We start from the raw sequence: 14,206 nt of genomic DNA on the forward strand, positions 1-14,206 counted from the left end.
ACTGGCTTTTTAACGTTTGGGGAATGTCAGATCACTTTGATAACCTATAGAAGCAGGTTGTCTCTCTCCAGAAAAATGCATGTGCCCATAGTCAACCAAATTTAATATAAAATTTCAGGGTTCAAGAATTGTTGAACCTGTTCAAAAAGCCATTGAAATATTTGGAAGATTTATATGGAACTGATGTGTTTTCATCAAGCAAAGTGATAGAACCTCTTTAGACAAAACCTTCTGAAGGTCATTGAGTGATGCCAAATGCTGTGTCAAATTGCAGAGTAAATAAATACTGTATGCGATTTTGAATGATTCTGTCTCCATATTCTCAGTTTGCATGAAATTCTTCTTACATTCTGTACATTGCATTGTATTTTATCTTAAGTTAATCTTCATTTTGACGATTTTTAAAACCTTCTACCAATTTGAAACTAAAGGAAATGGAGAAAAGAGCATAATTCTAATTTGTTAAGCTCATCACATCCTTCGACCAACTATTAAACAGCACTCTAGTTGGAGGTGGAAGTTGACCACCTTTTATTGCTAAGCAGTTGAATGTCAAGAATTATGCTACTATTAGAGGACAACTACAGAAAAATCCATTTTCAGAGCATAGACCAGGTCTGTGACAATCTTAAAATGTTCATGCACAGTGTAGCAGTCACTGATATTCATGATAAAAGCCCAAGGGAACATTTGAATGGCTAAAGAAAAAGTTGGTCTGCAATTATATAGAATAAACCAGTGAACAAAAATAAGCAAAATAAATGCAGTCAGGCATGTGCATAAAACTCTTCGGACATACAGACACCTACACGTGAAAAGGCATATATTTATATCCATGTTTCTTCTTCTTTTTAAAAAATTTGTTGTTTTTAGTTATACATTATACATGACAGTAGAGTATATTTGACATATTTATACAAACATGGAGTATATCTTATTCTAATTAGGATCCCAGTCTTTTGGTTGAACATGATGTAGAGATTCACTGTGGTGATTCACACATGTACATAGAAAACTTATGTCAGATTCATTCCACTGTCTTTCCTACATCAACATTTCTTTAAAAGTGTGATAAACTTGTCATGTGGCTGAGGTAGTTTATCAATATGTGTTTTGCTAATTAGAGGGAAGAATATCAAATTTTCTCTAATTTGAATGTCCTAGTGATAACATCATGTTTCTTTACATTTTTAAAATGATAGATCAAATATTTGTATAGTATTTCAGTTGATTTTTACTTGTAGAAACTCATGTATGTTTTTATGGTGTTCTCTGATATTTAATATCAAAATTCAGAAAGTGTCCTTGGTGTTTAAGGTTGAGAAGACAACCATGTTTCTGTTTAATATCTTTATTTATTAGCTTTCATAGTTGCCACTAAACATTTCAAATCGATTTCAAATTTTTTTGTCTATAATTACATTTCTCACAAAACTGAGATGTCAGTAGCTTTACACATTTTGTAAAAAATGCATTGAGAAATGTAAGTTCCATTAAAGAGAGATATCACATTTGTCAAAATATAATTCTCAGAATGTTAAACATAATTTTTATAAACATAAGTATTGAGTACATGTCAAGATTTCATTTAGCTCAACCATCAGGTTGACAAAGCTAGTGCAAAAAAGCAGCTCTATCTGTTTCCAGAGCTATCTTAATTCTGTACCTATAACATAAATTTTGGTATCAGTCCTGAATGAGGCCATTTATTCCTCTATCAATTAATTAATTAATTCACAGAATCATTAATTTTTAAAAACTGTATACTCAGTATTTCTGGTATGAACCTCTTTTAGTCCTGATAGCTTTAGTTCCATGGTTCTTTAGCAAATATCAGACTCATCTGAAAGGTTTGCTACAACAGATCACTGGATTCCACCCCAGAGTTTCTGTAGACCTGGGGTGAGTCCTGGGAATCTGTATTTCTAACAAGTTCCTAGGTGATGCTACTGATCCATGGTGCACACTTTGAGAACCATTGATTTAGTTCTAGGCTTTGCCTGAGGATCAAGAGAGGTAGCAGGAGTAATGACTAACCCCTAGGAGTCAACGTAGTCTGTTCTCCATGCTATTCCTGTTTGCTTCTCCTGTCTCCTCTGTACACACAAGGTCAAGCACACCTATGCTTCCTCTGTCAAGTTGACATTGCTGGCAGCATAGCTGTCCTCCAGGGATGTTCCCCATATTTGAATATCTCAAACCCCTAATGGGGGTCATTAGGGGTCAAGTCCCAGGTGTCTTCCCCACAGGGACCTGGCTTCCCACAGTTATCTCTTGTCCCTCAGTGATTTCAGTTTCACTATGAACCAGAGCTAGAAGGCTCCAAATCATGTCCTGTGAACCCAAAAGCACTTTTATCCATCAGGTATTATTTGTGAACTTCTGTTAGTAGGAAATGTTTAATGTTTGAAAGTTTGTCACCATAAGGATATAATTCTTTCAGTTTTCAATCTGCCAGTTCACTAGTCTTGTTCTGCTAGTTTATCCTTAGTTACTCATAAGAAGTAAAAGCTTTGGAGATTCCAAGGAAGTTTTAAGATTGAGAGTAGTGTTAACTCAGGGCAGAAAGCAGGTCTTTTCGATCTCTTGGAAGATTTCTGAAAGCTGGACTTCTAGAGATCATAATCAAAGTGGGCAACTGGAAGTCAGAGGTGGGAGACACTAAGCACATGCTTCAGGAGTTTGGTGGGGCAAGAAAGGAGAGGTTTAGAAAATTATCAAGTTGAGGGTCATTGAGTTTTTAGAGGGAGAACCATTGCAAACCAAAGATGAGTTTAAGTAGATGTTAGTAATGTTATAGAAATAAAATTTTAAGAAAGAAGGAGGCTCATCCCAAGATACCCATGAGGTTAGTGATGACCTTGACATGGGAGCTTGATTTTTCTTTGTAATAGATGCTCTGTGAGTTCCAAGGCTTCTTGAGCTTCCTACATACTTCTAAGTTCCATCTGAACAGTGGATACAGTTCAGTTTTCTCCTATGATATGCCCATGTTAAACCTATGTGGAGCTCCTCAGCTTCACAAAAGGAAAGAAAAGACCAGAAGGCAGTCAGTGTCTCAAGTTAGTTCATGAATATGTAGGGTAACAATCGAGTATCTCCTGCAAGTTTTATGTGGGAGTGCTTCTAAGAAGCTCCATGTAAAAAAATAATAATAATCTCAAAGCAAAGTCATGTTTCTGTTTCTGTTTCTGGTAGAGCCTACTTTGATCTTCTCACCATTCCTTTGTTCAGGAAAGGGTGGGCACTTCTAGAAGAGGGTGATGTGACAAAATTGTCAGGGGGGGAAGCCCCTTGGGGAATTCACATGGGGCCACGGGCATGTGTGTCTCTTTCCAGGACCATGAAACCTCCTTCCCCAGGGCACTCTCGGCTCAGAGGCTGTCCCCTCGGTGGTGCTTCCTAGATGGTGAGTGTGGCTTTTCTTCACCAGGGCCTGGAGGGGGTTGGAGCCAGCAGGGCAGGGCATGGATTGATAGAAGGACTAGTTTTCCAAAGATCATTCCAAAAGCTTTTCTGGGACCACAATTGGTATTTGCATCTCAAATGAGGTGGCTTGCTGATGCCACAGCACCTCTGCCTAAGTTACTTCCTCCAAGCGCTTGGTTAACAGCTGGTGGAACTCAGTATCACATTGCTCAAGCTAACATTTTTCTTTTATCACCCCACTTTGGCTATAACTGCTGATGGCCTCCCTTAAATTGATTCAGGCCAGTGGGTAGATTCTACATGCACAAGATGGGAACTGATTTCTATATTATTTGCATGTCATGGAGCTTCCATGTTATTTTTATGAAACAATCATTTCATTTTAATGTATACATTTTTGTAACAAGGATACAAAATTTCAGTTGCACTCACATCTGCTGTAGTGAGCATGACAGATTGCATGCATGTTGGGGATTGTTTAATGAGTCCATTTCCCATCTCAAGCTTTTCTCACTCTTATAGATACATCCTAATCCCATTTTTTTTTATCCAGTCATTTGTACTGAAATACATTCTTAACTCTACACATTGTTATTTATATACTACCCAACATTTCTACCACCCGATCTCTCTGTTGTCTATATGGAGACATGGTTTTCACTGTAGACCTCTCTTATTTATCTGAGAGGACATAGGTGTAGGTCAGAGTGACAGTGTGTGTGAGTTGCAATGGCTAGGAAGGTGGGCACCCATATCTACGTGAGCCCTAGTCCATGTAAATCAGATGTAGGTTTTCACTAATGCTCATCAGCCGCCTCCTCGGACTCAGCACAATCATTTGTTGCTCCTGGATTAACAGAGGAACATCTCAATTTGAAGAAAATTATGAAAGTACTTATATGTTATTATAAAAATGTTATGTTCTATGTACAGTCTTAGTGGATAATGGTGTTGATAATGGTTTTAATCTAGATATTATTTTACTCTATAAAGAGTTTCATTGAAAACCTTTTAATGGTTAACTCATGGTTAAAATCATGCCTGAAACCGGCTAAGAACAGAGTAGAATAAGTCATTTTAGAGGCAGATTTTACTCTAGTCTTACATTTTAAAGAGCAGTGACCTTGATTGTCTTAGTTCTTAACTCAGTTTTATTTAGAGAAAAACTGCTCTTAAAAAATTGTGATTTTTAAATGATAAATTGTGTTTTTGAGTTTTTCTCTCATGCTATTTTTTCTTTCTTTTTTTGTAAAACATCTGTAATATGTGAACTCTTGGATTTAAGGGAGGAGAAATAATTTTTTTTAAATATTAGGAATACTCAAAATAATTTCTAGATACTCAAAATATGTACTTTTGTTTTCTTTTTTTTTTTCATACCACAGATGCACCTCAATTCCTCTCAGAGAATGATCTGTATCTCCATCTATACCATATACATATCTCTATCTACTTTGTCTGTTTGTTTCCTTCAGATAGGCCTCTAAGGACGCAGTTTGAAAGTCATGTGATGGCTTTAAGGCCAGCTGTGTTTCCGGCTGCATCTTCATTCAGGCCCTTCCTTAGGAAGTCTGGGGTTTTTTGTTTGTTTGTTTGTTTTTCTGGTTTTCTTTATGTAATAAAGCTCTATTCAAGGTCTTATAAAAATTTCTAAAGACATAAAAGAATAAATGAAACAGAAACCTTTAAAGAAGCTAGCTAGTATCTTATTCTCATAGCTATGGGTGAAATTCATCTGTGTAACAAGTTTAAATAATATATAAACATGCACAGAGGTAATAGCAATAAATTCTTTCCAGGGTAGTGGATTGAATAGAGGAAAGTATCATAGAAGTAGAGACATTTGAGTTGTTCCTTAAAAGACAAGGAAGAGTAGATTGCAGATGTGATGGGGAAGGCCTTTCTAAGCATTGGAACAGCGGTGGCTCAGGGCTGAGTTTTTCTTAATAGACTTAGGGAGTGGCCAGGTGTGGTCACTAGTGTGACCGAAATGCAAAGGTTTTGATTGGCACAGTGGGAAAAGATAAGGCTGTAAATTTGGTGACAAATCACAGATGAACCTGAATACTATGTGCTTTTGTTTTCTTTTTCCCCTAGCAACTTCTGCTGACCGCTTTTATCGAATAGACAGATCTCAGGTAAGTTTCCTTCAGCCTGTTGACAAAATTGAAAAACTCCAAAGTCTGTATACTGTATTTATAGCTCGTCTCCTAAGTTTTTCCAACAAAAGCCATGCCACTTCACCATGACTTCATCCTGGGAGAGGAAGTCCAAGCTGTCAGGTACTGATGCTGGACCAAGAGGCACGTGCGGTGTCAGCTCTTTGTTAGTATTTGGGAAGAAGAGGCAAGGCTAATTCTGGTTACACTTCACAAGATCCTGGTCAACTGGGAATCCTGAACCAAGGGGGATTCATCTCTCCCCATGGCCCTCTGCCTGCTGCAGGGGAAAACATCAATTGCTTCGGCTTGGTGTACGGAGTTGCATTCTTCTTCACGACCAAGGATGCTGTGTTCTGCTATTGTTTAGCTGATGGATGTGAGCATCTTGTCAGTCATCTGACAGGTTCATTTTTCTTCCTTAGGAACATTTGCACTTCGTGATGGAGATTTCCCAAGATGAGATTTTTATTCTCGACCCAGATATGGTGGTGTCACAGCAGGCGGGGACACCTCCCGGCATGCCTGATCTGGTAGTAGAGCAGGCCTCAGGGTGAGTGAGCTTCTCCTTGGTTGGCACCAGCATCAGGCTGGCCTCAGGGTGACCTCTGGGTCTGGCTTGCTTTTGAAGTTGACATTGAAATCCAGCAAACTATTCTGAGGTACAGATTTTCTGGTGTTTTTTTTCTTTTTTATCGAGTGAGGTGTAGCTTGTTGTGTGGTTAGTCTGACTTAGGAGTAGCTGTGTAGAATGCACATTGCCAACTAGATTTGTGTCATGCGGGAGCCTTCTTTAACCATTACACCAACACATCCTACCAGACCTAGAAGCCACAGGTACTTGCATCTGTGCATCTGTGCCCATTTATTTGGTCTGTTATCCAAACAAAAAGTTGACAGAGGGGATGTGACAGTGATTGTCTTCTTCTCCACTGTTTCCAGGCTGAGATATGTAGATTATATAACAAGGACTGTGACATGTCAGTCTCTCACTAAGAGCCACACCCTGTGCTGTATGCCCCTCCAGTATTCTCCGAGTGAATTAATCATTGGAAGTGCTCTGTGCTTGTTTTCTTTCCTGTGAAATGTAATAACAATTATTTCTACTCAGAGAAGTTGTTTGAAGAGTAAACGAACTGATGGAGGTAAAACATTTAGAATAGATTCTGGCCCTTTGATGGACATTGATTAAATATTATGTTATTAAAAATCACAATCATCATTTTATAATGATGCCACTTAGTTTTTATTATCTTAAATCCATACATAAGAAAATTGAGGTTTAGGGGGTTATGTTTCTTGCTTAATACCTCACAGAAAACAAATGGAAAACCTGGGGTTCAGTCAGCTCTGATGCCAGAGCCCAGGCATTTACCAATTACACTACCAAAATAGTGTTAACGTTTCCAGGCGATTTCAAAAATTTTTAACAATTCAAAAATATTTATTTGAAGCTGTTTTGTGTAAGAGATACTAGTGTAAGACTTGAGAAACAACAGTGCAAAAGTTAAGCATAGGGGGCTGGGGTTGTGGCTCAGTGGTAGCAGACTTGCCTAGCATGTGTGAGGCACTGGGTTCGATTCTCAGCACCATGTATAAAGAAATAAAATAAAGGTCCATCGACAACTAAAAAAAATTAAAATAAAATAAAAGCAGAGGAGGGGGTTTTCTGGTATATGGGGGCTGAAGAGGTGAAATGAGGACAGTCCTGGAGAGCAGACCGGCCTGTGCACATGCTCACAGTATAAACAGGCATGTTCATCGGAGTTAACTTTCTCCGTTGGCCCCCTTCACTTAATTCACTTTCCGTTTCAATTTTTGTCCATTGCTGCTATTTTTTATCGTGTGCTACTCCACCAGGGCCAGCCGATGTCCACGGTATATGCTGAGTGTGTGGGGATCAGGAGTGGGTTGACATGGAAGCATGGAACCATCCAGAGTTGCATGTAGAAAGTCAGTGCCACCAGAATTGTGCTGGCCTGAGGCGAAGGTCCCAGGCACGAGGGTGGCCTAATGTAACCCCAGATGTCCCAAAGGCCACCTTTGTGTGTTATGGCTCTACCTCCAACTTGTCAGCTGTGGGAAAGCAGGTGTGATGCCACATCCCAATGCAACAGTGGCCGGCGCTGGCATCTGGGGTCCTCCTGCCCCGCAAGTCAAGTGCTCACCTGTGGTTGGATGAGGTGTGAGGCTGCCCTGTCAAGGCTGCCCTCGGCATTGAGCCCTCACTCTCTCCATGTCAAATACTGGCCAGGAAAAATGGATTTTCCCTTGGTTACACCTCTTAGCTCCAAATATAAGTAGCCGGAAAATCCACTAGAACTCTAACTCACCCCTTTCTTACTTCTTATAGGTTCTCAAGAAATAAACTAGGATCCAAGAACAATGAAGGAGGATGGGCTTTGTAACTTTCTAACCTGCATTTCTGTGCCAGGCTCTCTATTGCTTCTGACTCCCACCACATGTAAAAATCACCTAATATTTTTTATTTTTTATTTTATTTTTTGTTCCCAGGAATTGAACCCAAGGATGCTCAACTACTGAGCCACATTCCCAGCCCCTTTTTAAATATTTTATTTAGAGACAGGGTCTTGCTGTGTCGCTCAGGGCCTCACTAAGTTGCTGAGGCTGGTTTTGAACTTGTGATCCTCCTGCTTCAGCCTCCCAAGCTGCTGGGATTACAGGCATGTGCCGCCCCGGGCCCAGCAAAATCATCTCATCTTGACGTTCAGTTTATCTGTGAAAAAGGTGAAATCCTCCAATTAGTTCATATAACAAAGAGTCAATGAAATATGGAAATGTGAAACAAACTCTCAGTCAAGGTGGATTTCACTTCTCCAGTGTAGAGAAAAGGGCCTTCCTAAAATAGGACAGAGTTAATCACTTGCTGACTTTTGGTGCTTAACTGTCTGGTGCCTTTCTTTCTCCCAGGCTGTCAGACTGGTGGAATCCTGCCCTGCGGAAACGCATGCTGAGTGATAGTGGGCTGGGGATGATAACTCCCCATTACGAGGATTCAGATATGAAAGATTTCAGCCACTCCCGTGTGCTACAGTGAGTCTTTGGCCATCTTCCTTGGTGCCACTGTGATTATTGGGAGATTTGTACCCTATGTCATTTACTAATAGCACAGTCTCCCTTTTCAGTGGTGCTCAAGCTGTCTCATGTCTGTGTCACTGTGGCTTGACATTTTATTTTCTTGCTCACTTTTATTGACCTCAAGCTCCTGAAGGAACTTCCATTTGTCTTGCTCGGGAGCTACCTTGAGACTGCATGCGGATCTCTCAATATTTTGATTTCCACCAGTGTTTTCTTTACTGGCATCCAGTATTTGTCAGATGTTCTTGCTTACCACATCATGGAGACATGCATGAGCGTAATCGTGAATAAGTAGTTGGGAGGTGACCCATAGTTTTTCATCTGTGTGACCTTGTGTCAAGAGATGAGCCTCTGCATGTTTGCTCTGCATATTATTGTCAAGTAGCTCTTTTGCCTGAAGTGGGGTGCTGCTTGTGTGTGGTTGCAGTCTCTGTGGGCGAACGAACACAGTATTTGTTCAGAGATCAGAATAGCAGGTGTCCTTTCTTCTCAGACCTGATCTTGGGTAGAAAGAAGGATGCAGATTTGAGCTTTGCAAGAGTGTTGGCACCTGGTTCTCAGTGAACCCTCCCTTCTCCTATCCCTAAGTGCAAGTGCAGACACACCCTCTTGCACCCACTGTTTAGTTTCAGGCCAATGGCCCCATCAAGTTCACTGCAATTCAGGAAAGTAGGCTGGTTTCCAGTCCTCTTGGGGTGCTCATCAAATAGTGACCATGGCCTTGTCACACCCAATCTCACCTTTTGACAGAAAAACAAGAGGCTAAGATTCTTAGGAGCCCAGGGTTAACTGAAGGGGGAAGACAGTGCATTGTTTCTAAAAGAGGACCCGGAAGCAATTTCAGCATGACAAAGGAGAGAAAAATGAGAAATCCGAAGAAGAAGCTAATTATTTTATTGGCAAAGGTTCTACTCAGACACCCGGAGGGCAGAAAGAGACTTCATTTTAATTACTCCTTGGTATTACCTCCTATTTTCTTATGTGAAGGGGAGTAAAGGGAAAATAATGAATTAGTATAGATTTTCTTTTTTAATTAAACATGTTGTTGGTTCCGATGGCATTTTGATTGCTTACAATTCAGGGTGTTTCTCCACTTTGTTTTTATACAGAATTAGGGCTTGAGAAGCAGGGCTCGTCAGCCACCCATGAATAGCTTTTAAAAAAAGTGGTCGTCTATCTGTGGGCAGACTTATTGGAAAATTAGAGTTTAATTAGCTGCAGAAATAGAAATCAAGCCCATACAAAACAGCTGAATGTTTTAGTGTACAGTTTCCAAAAAAATGGAATATGATCTCAATCTAGTTTTCTATGCCCCGATTTTTCTATATAGGACATATTGATGTACATGGATATATGAAGGAATTACTTCTAAAGTAGTAAATGTTTTTCCCCCAAATCACAAACAAATGTTCCACTGAACATGGTAGCCCAAGTTTTTAAAACACCATGTCTAAATCAATGTTGATTTTTTTTTTTTAATTTAGGTTATACAATTGGCCCTTCGTGTCACTTGGGATGGGTTCCAGGACCTACCACAGTTACCCAAATCTGTGGATGGTCTAGGCCCTTGTGTGAAATGGTGCTGTGTTTGCATATAGCTCACCTCTAGATTTCCTATAATACCTAATACAATGTAGATGCTATATAAATTGTTACACTGTATTGTTTGAGAAATCCTGACAAGAAAAATTAAAAAGACTGTACATATTTAGTTCACATATATTTTCAAATATTTTTATCCTCAGTAGGTTGTATCCATGGATCCCTGCATATGCAGGACCCAATATTATCCTTTTAGGAATTTCTCTTAAATTTTTTGTGGATCTTTGATTGATAGCTGTCGATTTTCGGGAGTCACAGTGAAGCCTTCACATGCAGTCTCCACACACTCAGCAGAACAAACAGGCCATCATCTTGGGCTCCGTCTCCATCTCAGACTCCCTGAAGATCTATACACACATAAATGGTTGTTTGATTTTACATTTTCTAAAAAAAGAGGTCAAAACTAAACTAAGTACTTTACCAGCACATGTGCACTGACTCTTTGCTTTGTTATTAGTATGTCCTTTACTTCCATAGGAGGAACCTCTTTTGGTCTGTTTGGAGATCATCTCTGATATAGACAGATAAGTAGAGCTATGGAGATACCTCATGTTATAATAGCTACTGTTATGGAATACATCCTGCTGGCTTTTCACCATAATGAGATTATCTTTAATTCTTTCAACGACTTTTAAATTTAGCCCTTGCCTAACATATGAGTAAATTGAGGCTCATAGAGGGTAAAATATTTAATTTAGTCACCCGAGAGCAAGTGCAATTTGAATGAGGTCAGTTTGGCTCAAATGACATCATGCTTTTCCACTAGTATATTGCCTTCCCAAAGGTACCATGCAAGGGCAGCTTGCCCAGCCGCAAATCTCACTGCCTCAGAAAGATTTACTTTGATTTCTATTTCCTTTTAACATTTATAGAGGAAAAAATCCTACAATAATAGTAGTACATTGTTTGCACATTAAATATTTAACTGCAAACTTACCATAAAGTAAATATAACTGAAAACGAATTTTGAAACAAGAAAAAAAATTCTTTGTTGTTTTAAAAAAGAAATTGATATGAAAATTCATGGTTTAAGACTTCTATTTAAAAAGCATTAAATAAGGCTGAACCATAGCTCAGTTGGTAGAGTGCATGCCTCACATGCATAGGCCCTGGGTTCAATCCCCAGCACTACAAAAAATAATAAAATGAATAAAAATTAAAAGCATTAAAGTGTATCAAATATACACCAATATAAGCATAAAGTTATTATATAAAGGCACTCCTACACTGACCACCCTGATTCATCATTGCTATATTTGCATTGTCCTTCTATTAATCCATAGACAATGTAGAAGATTACAAAAATACATAATTTTTATGGGTTTTTTTTTTGTATTACATTTAAAAATTTTTCATCACCTGCGTCACACAGTGTATATATTTTGGAACTTTCTACTTTATTCAGCATCATATTTTTGAAGTTCATTCATGTTGATATGATATACTACAGTATACATGCAGTTTCAAATGTATTTAATATTGCAAAATTTACCTTCCCAGCAGGAGTATATTTAACAATGTTTACATATATTTAGCCTGAAGAATTTTCTTAACACAATTGGCATCTGCTACTTTCAGATTTAAAGCCTCAGTCAACTTGGAGATAGGAGAAGTTCAGTTCTAACATCTTCAACCCAGTCTCTAAGAAGAAATCAAATGGGACACTTTAAATTCTTAGTACTGAACAAACTATTTACCAGAATCTTCAGGTCATGGCTGAAGTGGCATTCCCAGAATGACTCATGACCCCAGATTCATTTATCAAGGCAAAAACTACTGCAGACAAATAAACAGAGCCTTCGATTTGATTGAAGAATCCCAGAGTCAGGAATGAAGAAACACAAGGGGAGAAAGATATAAAGAGAGAAATGAGTGGCAAGGAGTAGAAAGTCAATGAAACAAATGACTAACCAAAAAATCAAAATTTTAAAAATTGATTCTTGGAAAAGGGAAACAGGGAGACAAATTTCTAAGACTTTTTTTTTTTTTTAAATTGCATGGCAGGCACCTTTGCTGCCTTTCCCAGTCCAGTCTTTCTCAGTGTCACATGGCCACCCAGCTGCCCTTACTCATCCCCATGCTGATGGACCATTCCCTCAGGCTCCTCTGGGTCTTTTTAGGGTTTTAATATTTGAATTCTTAGACATATCATCTCCTCTCCTTCTTTAGGGTGAGAGGGAATTAAGGATGAAATACATTTCTATCATTACTGTAACTGGTGGCATTGCTGTTGCTTATACTTGAAAGCATTATTATTTTTAAGGAAGATGCCTCATACTCACCAGCTAACACACAGGTCCTTCAAGAGGGACTGGAAGTCCAAAGAAGGATGCACAATACCTGGGGTCTTCCAAACCTGTGAGCAGAGCAAAGGGCAATCTTTAAGAACCAATTTTGAAATGAATTGGTGGGAGGTGCTTAACTTATATTTTACTGCTAGGACCACAATGAATTTTTTACAAAAAAATGTTTTCAGTGCCTAAGAAAGTTCTATTTAAAATAACATGATTTTGAAAGCATGTTTTCTCTTATCATTAATCGTACCACCACTGTTTGTGACAAGACTGTATTTCATTTTGACAGATGATGAATGAGGAGGGAATTAAATTTTAGCAGACAAAATCTCTTTGAGTCTAAGGAAGAACTTTACCATCTTCTGTGACTTTAGGGTCCATGAGATAAGAAAATAGACACGGAATGAAAGTGTGGTGTATTCTTTCCAAATTCTCTTTGAGAAAAGGGCAGACTTACTTGTAAGTCAGGTGGGTTAAGGGTGGGCAGGCAAAAGGCTGGGAGATACTGCTTCACTTTCTGAGTAGAATAACTTTTTTACAGTTCTTACATTTTGTGGTTTATGAAAAACTCCAAAATTGCCTGAAAGATGCACACTTTTCTTGATATCCCTAAGTCCTAAGCCTGAAGGAATACAATGAAGGATTGTCATACAAATAAAAATAGAGCATTTTGCCACTGGACTATGTGGACTTTAGGGAGATAGTGCAGTGAAGAACCCTGGGGCAGACAGTCGATCCAGACGTGTAGTCTAGGCAGGTATCTGGGACCTAATCGACTGAGCAGGGCTGATGGATTGCTATGATTAGCAGAGTGAGTCTCTCAAACAAGAGATAATGTTATCCAAGACAGAACTATAAGGTATGAGGTTTCATTTATGATTTTGTTTCAGTTCTAAGAAACCAGTTGCACTCTTCAGTCAATTGTTTATTGAATAAATCAGTATTGGGTAACTCCAGTGTCTGTGGGTTGCTGAAGATATGAACCTGAATAAAAGCAGTTATTGCCTTTTGAAGAGCTTATATCCAAAGGGAACTAGTCTATAAACCAATTATTGTAGTTTCTGCTGACAAGTGCTAAAATGGATATTTACAAAGAGTGTTTTGGAAACAAGATAAAGTAGAACTTGTTTTCTTCTAATCCACTTATAAAACTTTTTGTATGAAAAGGATGAGTATTTAAAGAATTCATTAAAATAACCTCAAAGGGAAGAAAATAGGCTTTTTAAGAACCCAATGCATATTTTACTCAACCGTTATATGTGAACACATAAGTATCTCCTTTCCCTTATCAGGAAATGTCCCTCAGATCATTGAAAACAGTCAATGATAGTTTAGCATCACTCTACCTGAAGGTGCTTGAGGAAATCTATATAAGTGAGAAATTATCTGGAGATACGCAAAGCACCTAATATTATTTCAAACTGAAAAACTGAACTTTTTAGTACATTCTACAATTCTGAATCACTGTATCAAGAAGATAGCCTTGAATCCTCCCTACTTCTAAAAACTCAGATGTTCTGAGCTGAGCATAGGAGTAATAGCCTCATCTCCCTCTGGCTCTCAACAATTTTCTTTCCCCAGTTTCTCCTAAGGACATTGGGTTATGACCTGATCCTAATAATA

General features: G+C 38.6%; 1 protein-coding gene across 2 annotated transcripts in view; it reads left to right on the plus strand.

Moving 5' to 3' along the window:
* The window catches only part of Dgki (diacylglycerol kinase iota), a 414,620-nt gene that overhangs the window by 348,021 nt on the left and 52,393 nt on the right, over positions 1-14,206 (plus strand). For both annotated transcript variants that reach the window (XM_026398565.1, XM_026398566.1), the window contains 4 exons: positions 3,340-3,409; positions 5,527-5,567; positions 6,014-6,141; positions 8,520-8,642. In XM_026398565.1, the coding sequence (XP_026254350.1) occupies positions 3,340-3,409; positions 5,527-5,567; positions 6,014-6,141; positions 8,520-8,642 (362 nt within the window). The remainder of the gene's footprint in view (positions 1-3,339; positions 3,410-5,526; positions 5,568-6,013; positions 6,142-8,519; positions 8,643-14,206) is intronic.

The sequence above is a fragment of the Urocitellus parryii genome, chromosome 3 (genome assembly GCF_045843805.1).
Source record: "Urocitellus parryii isolate mUroPar1 chromosome 3, mUroPar1.hap1, whole genome shotgun sequence".
Taxonomy (NCBI): Eukaryota; Metazoa; Chordata; class Mammalia; order Rodentia; family Sciuridae; genus Urocitellus; species Urocitellus parryii.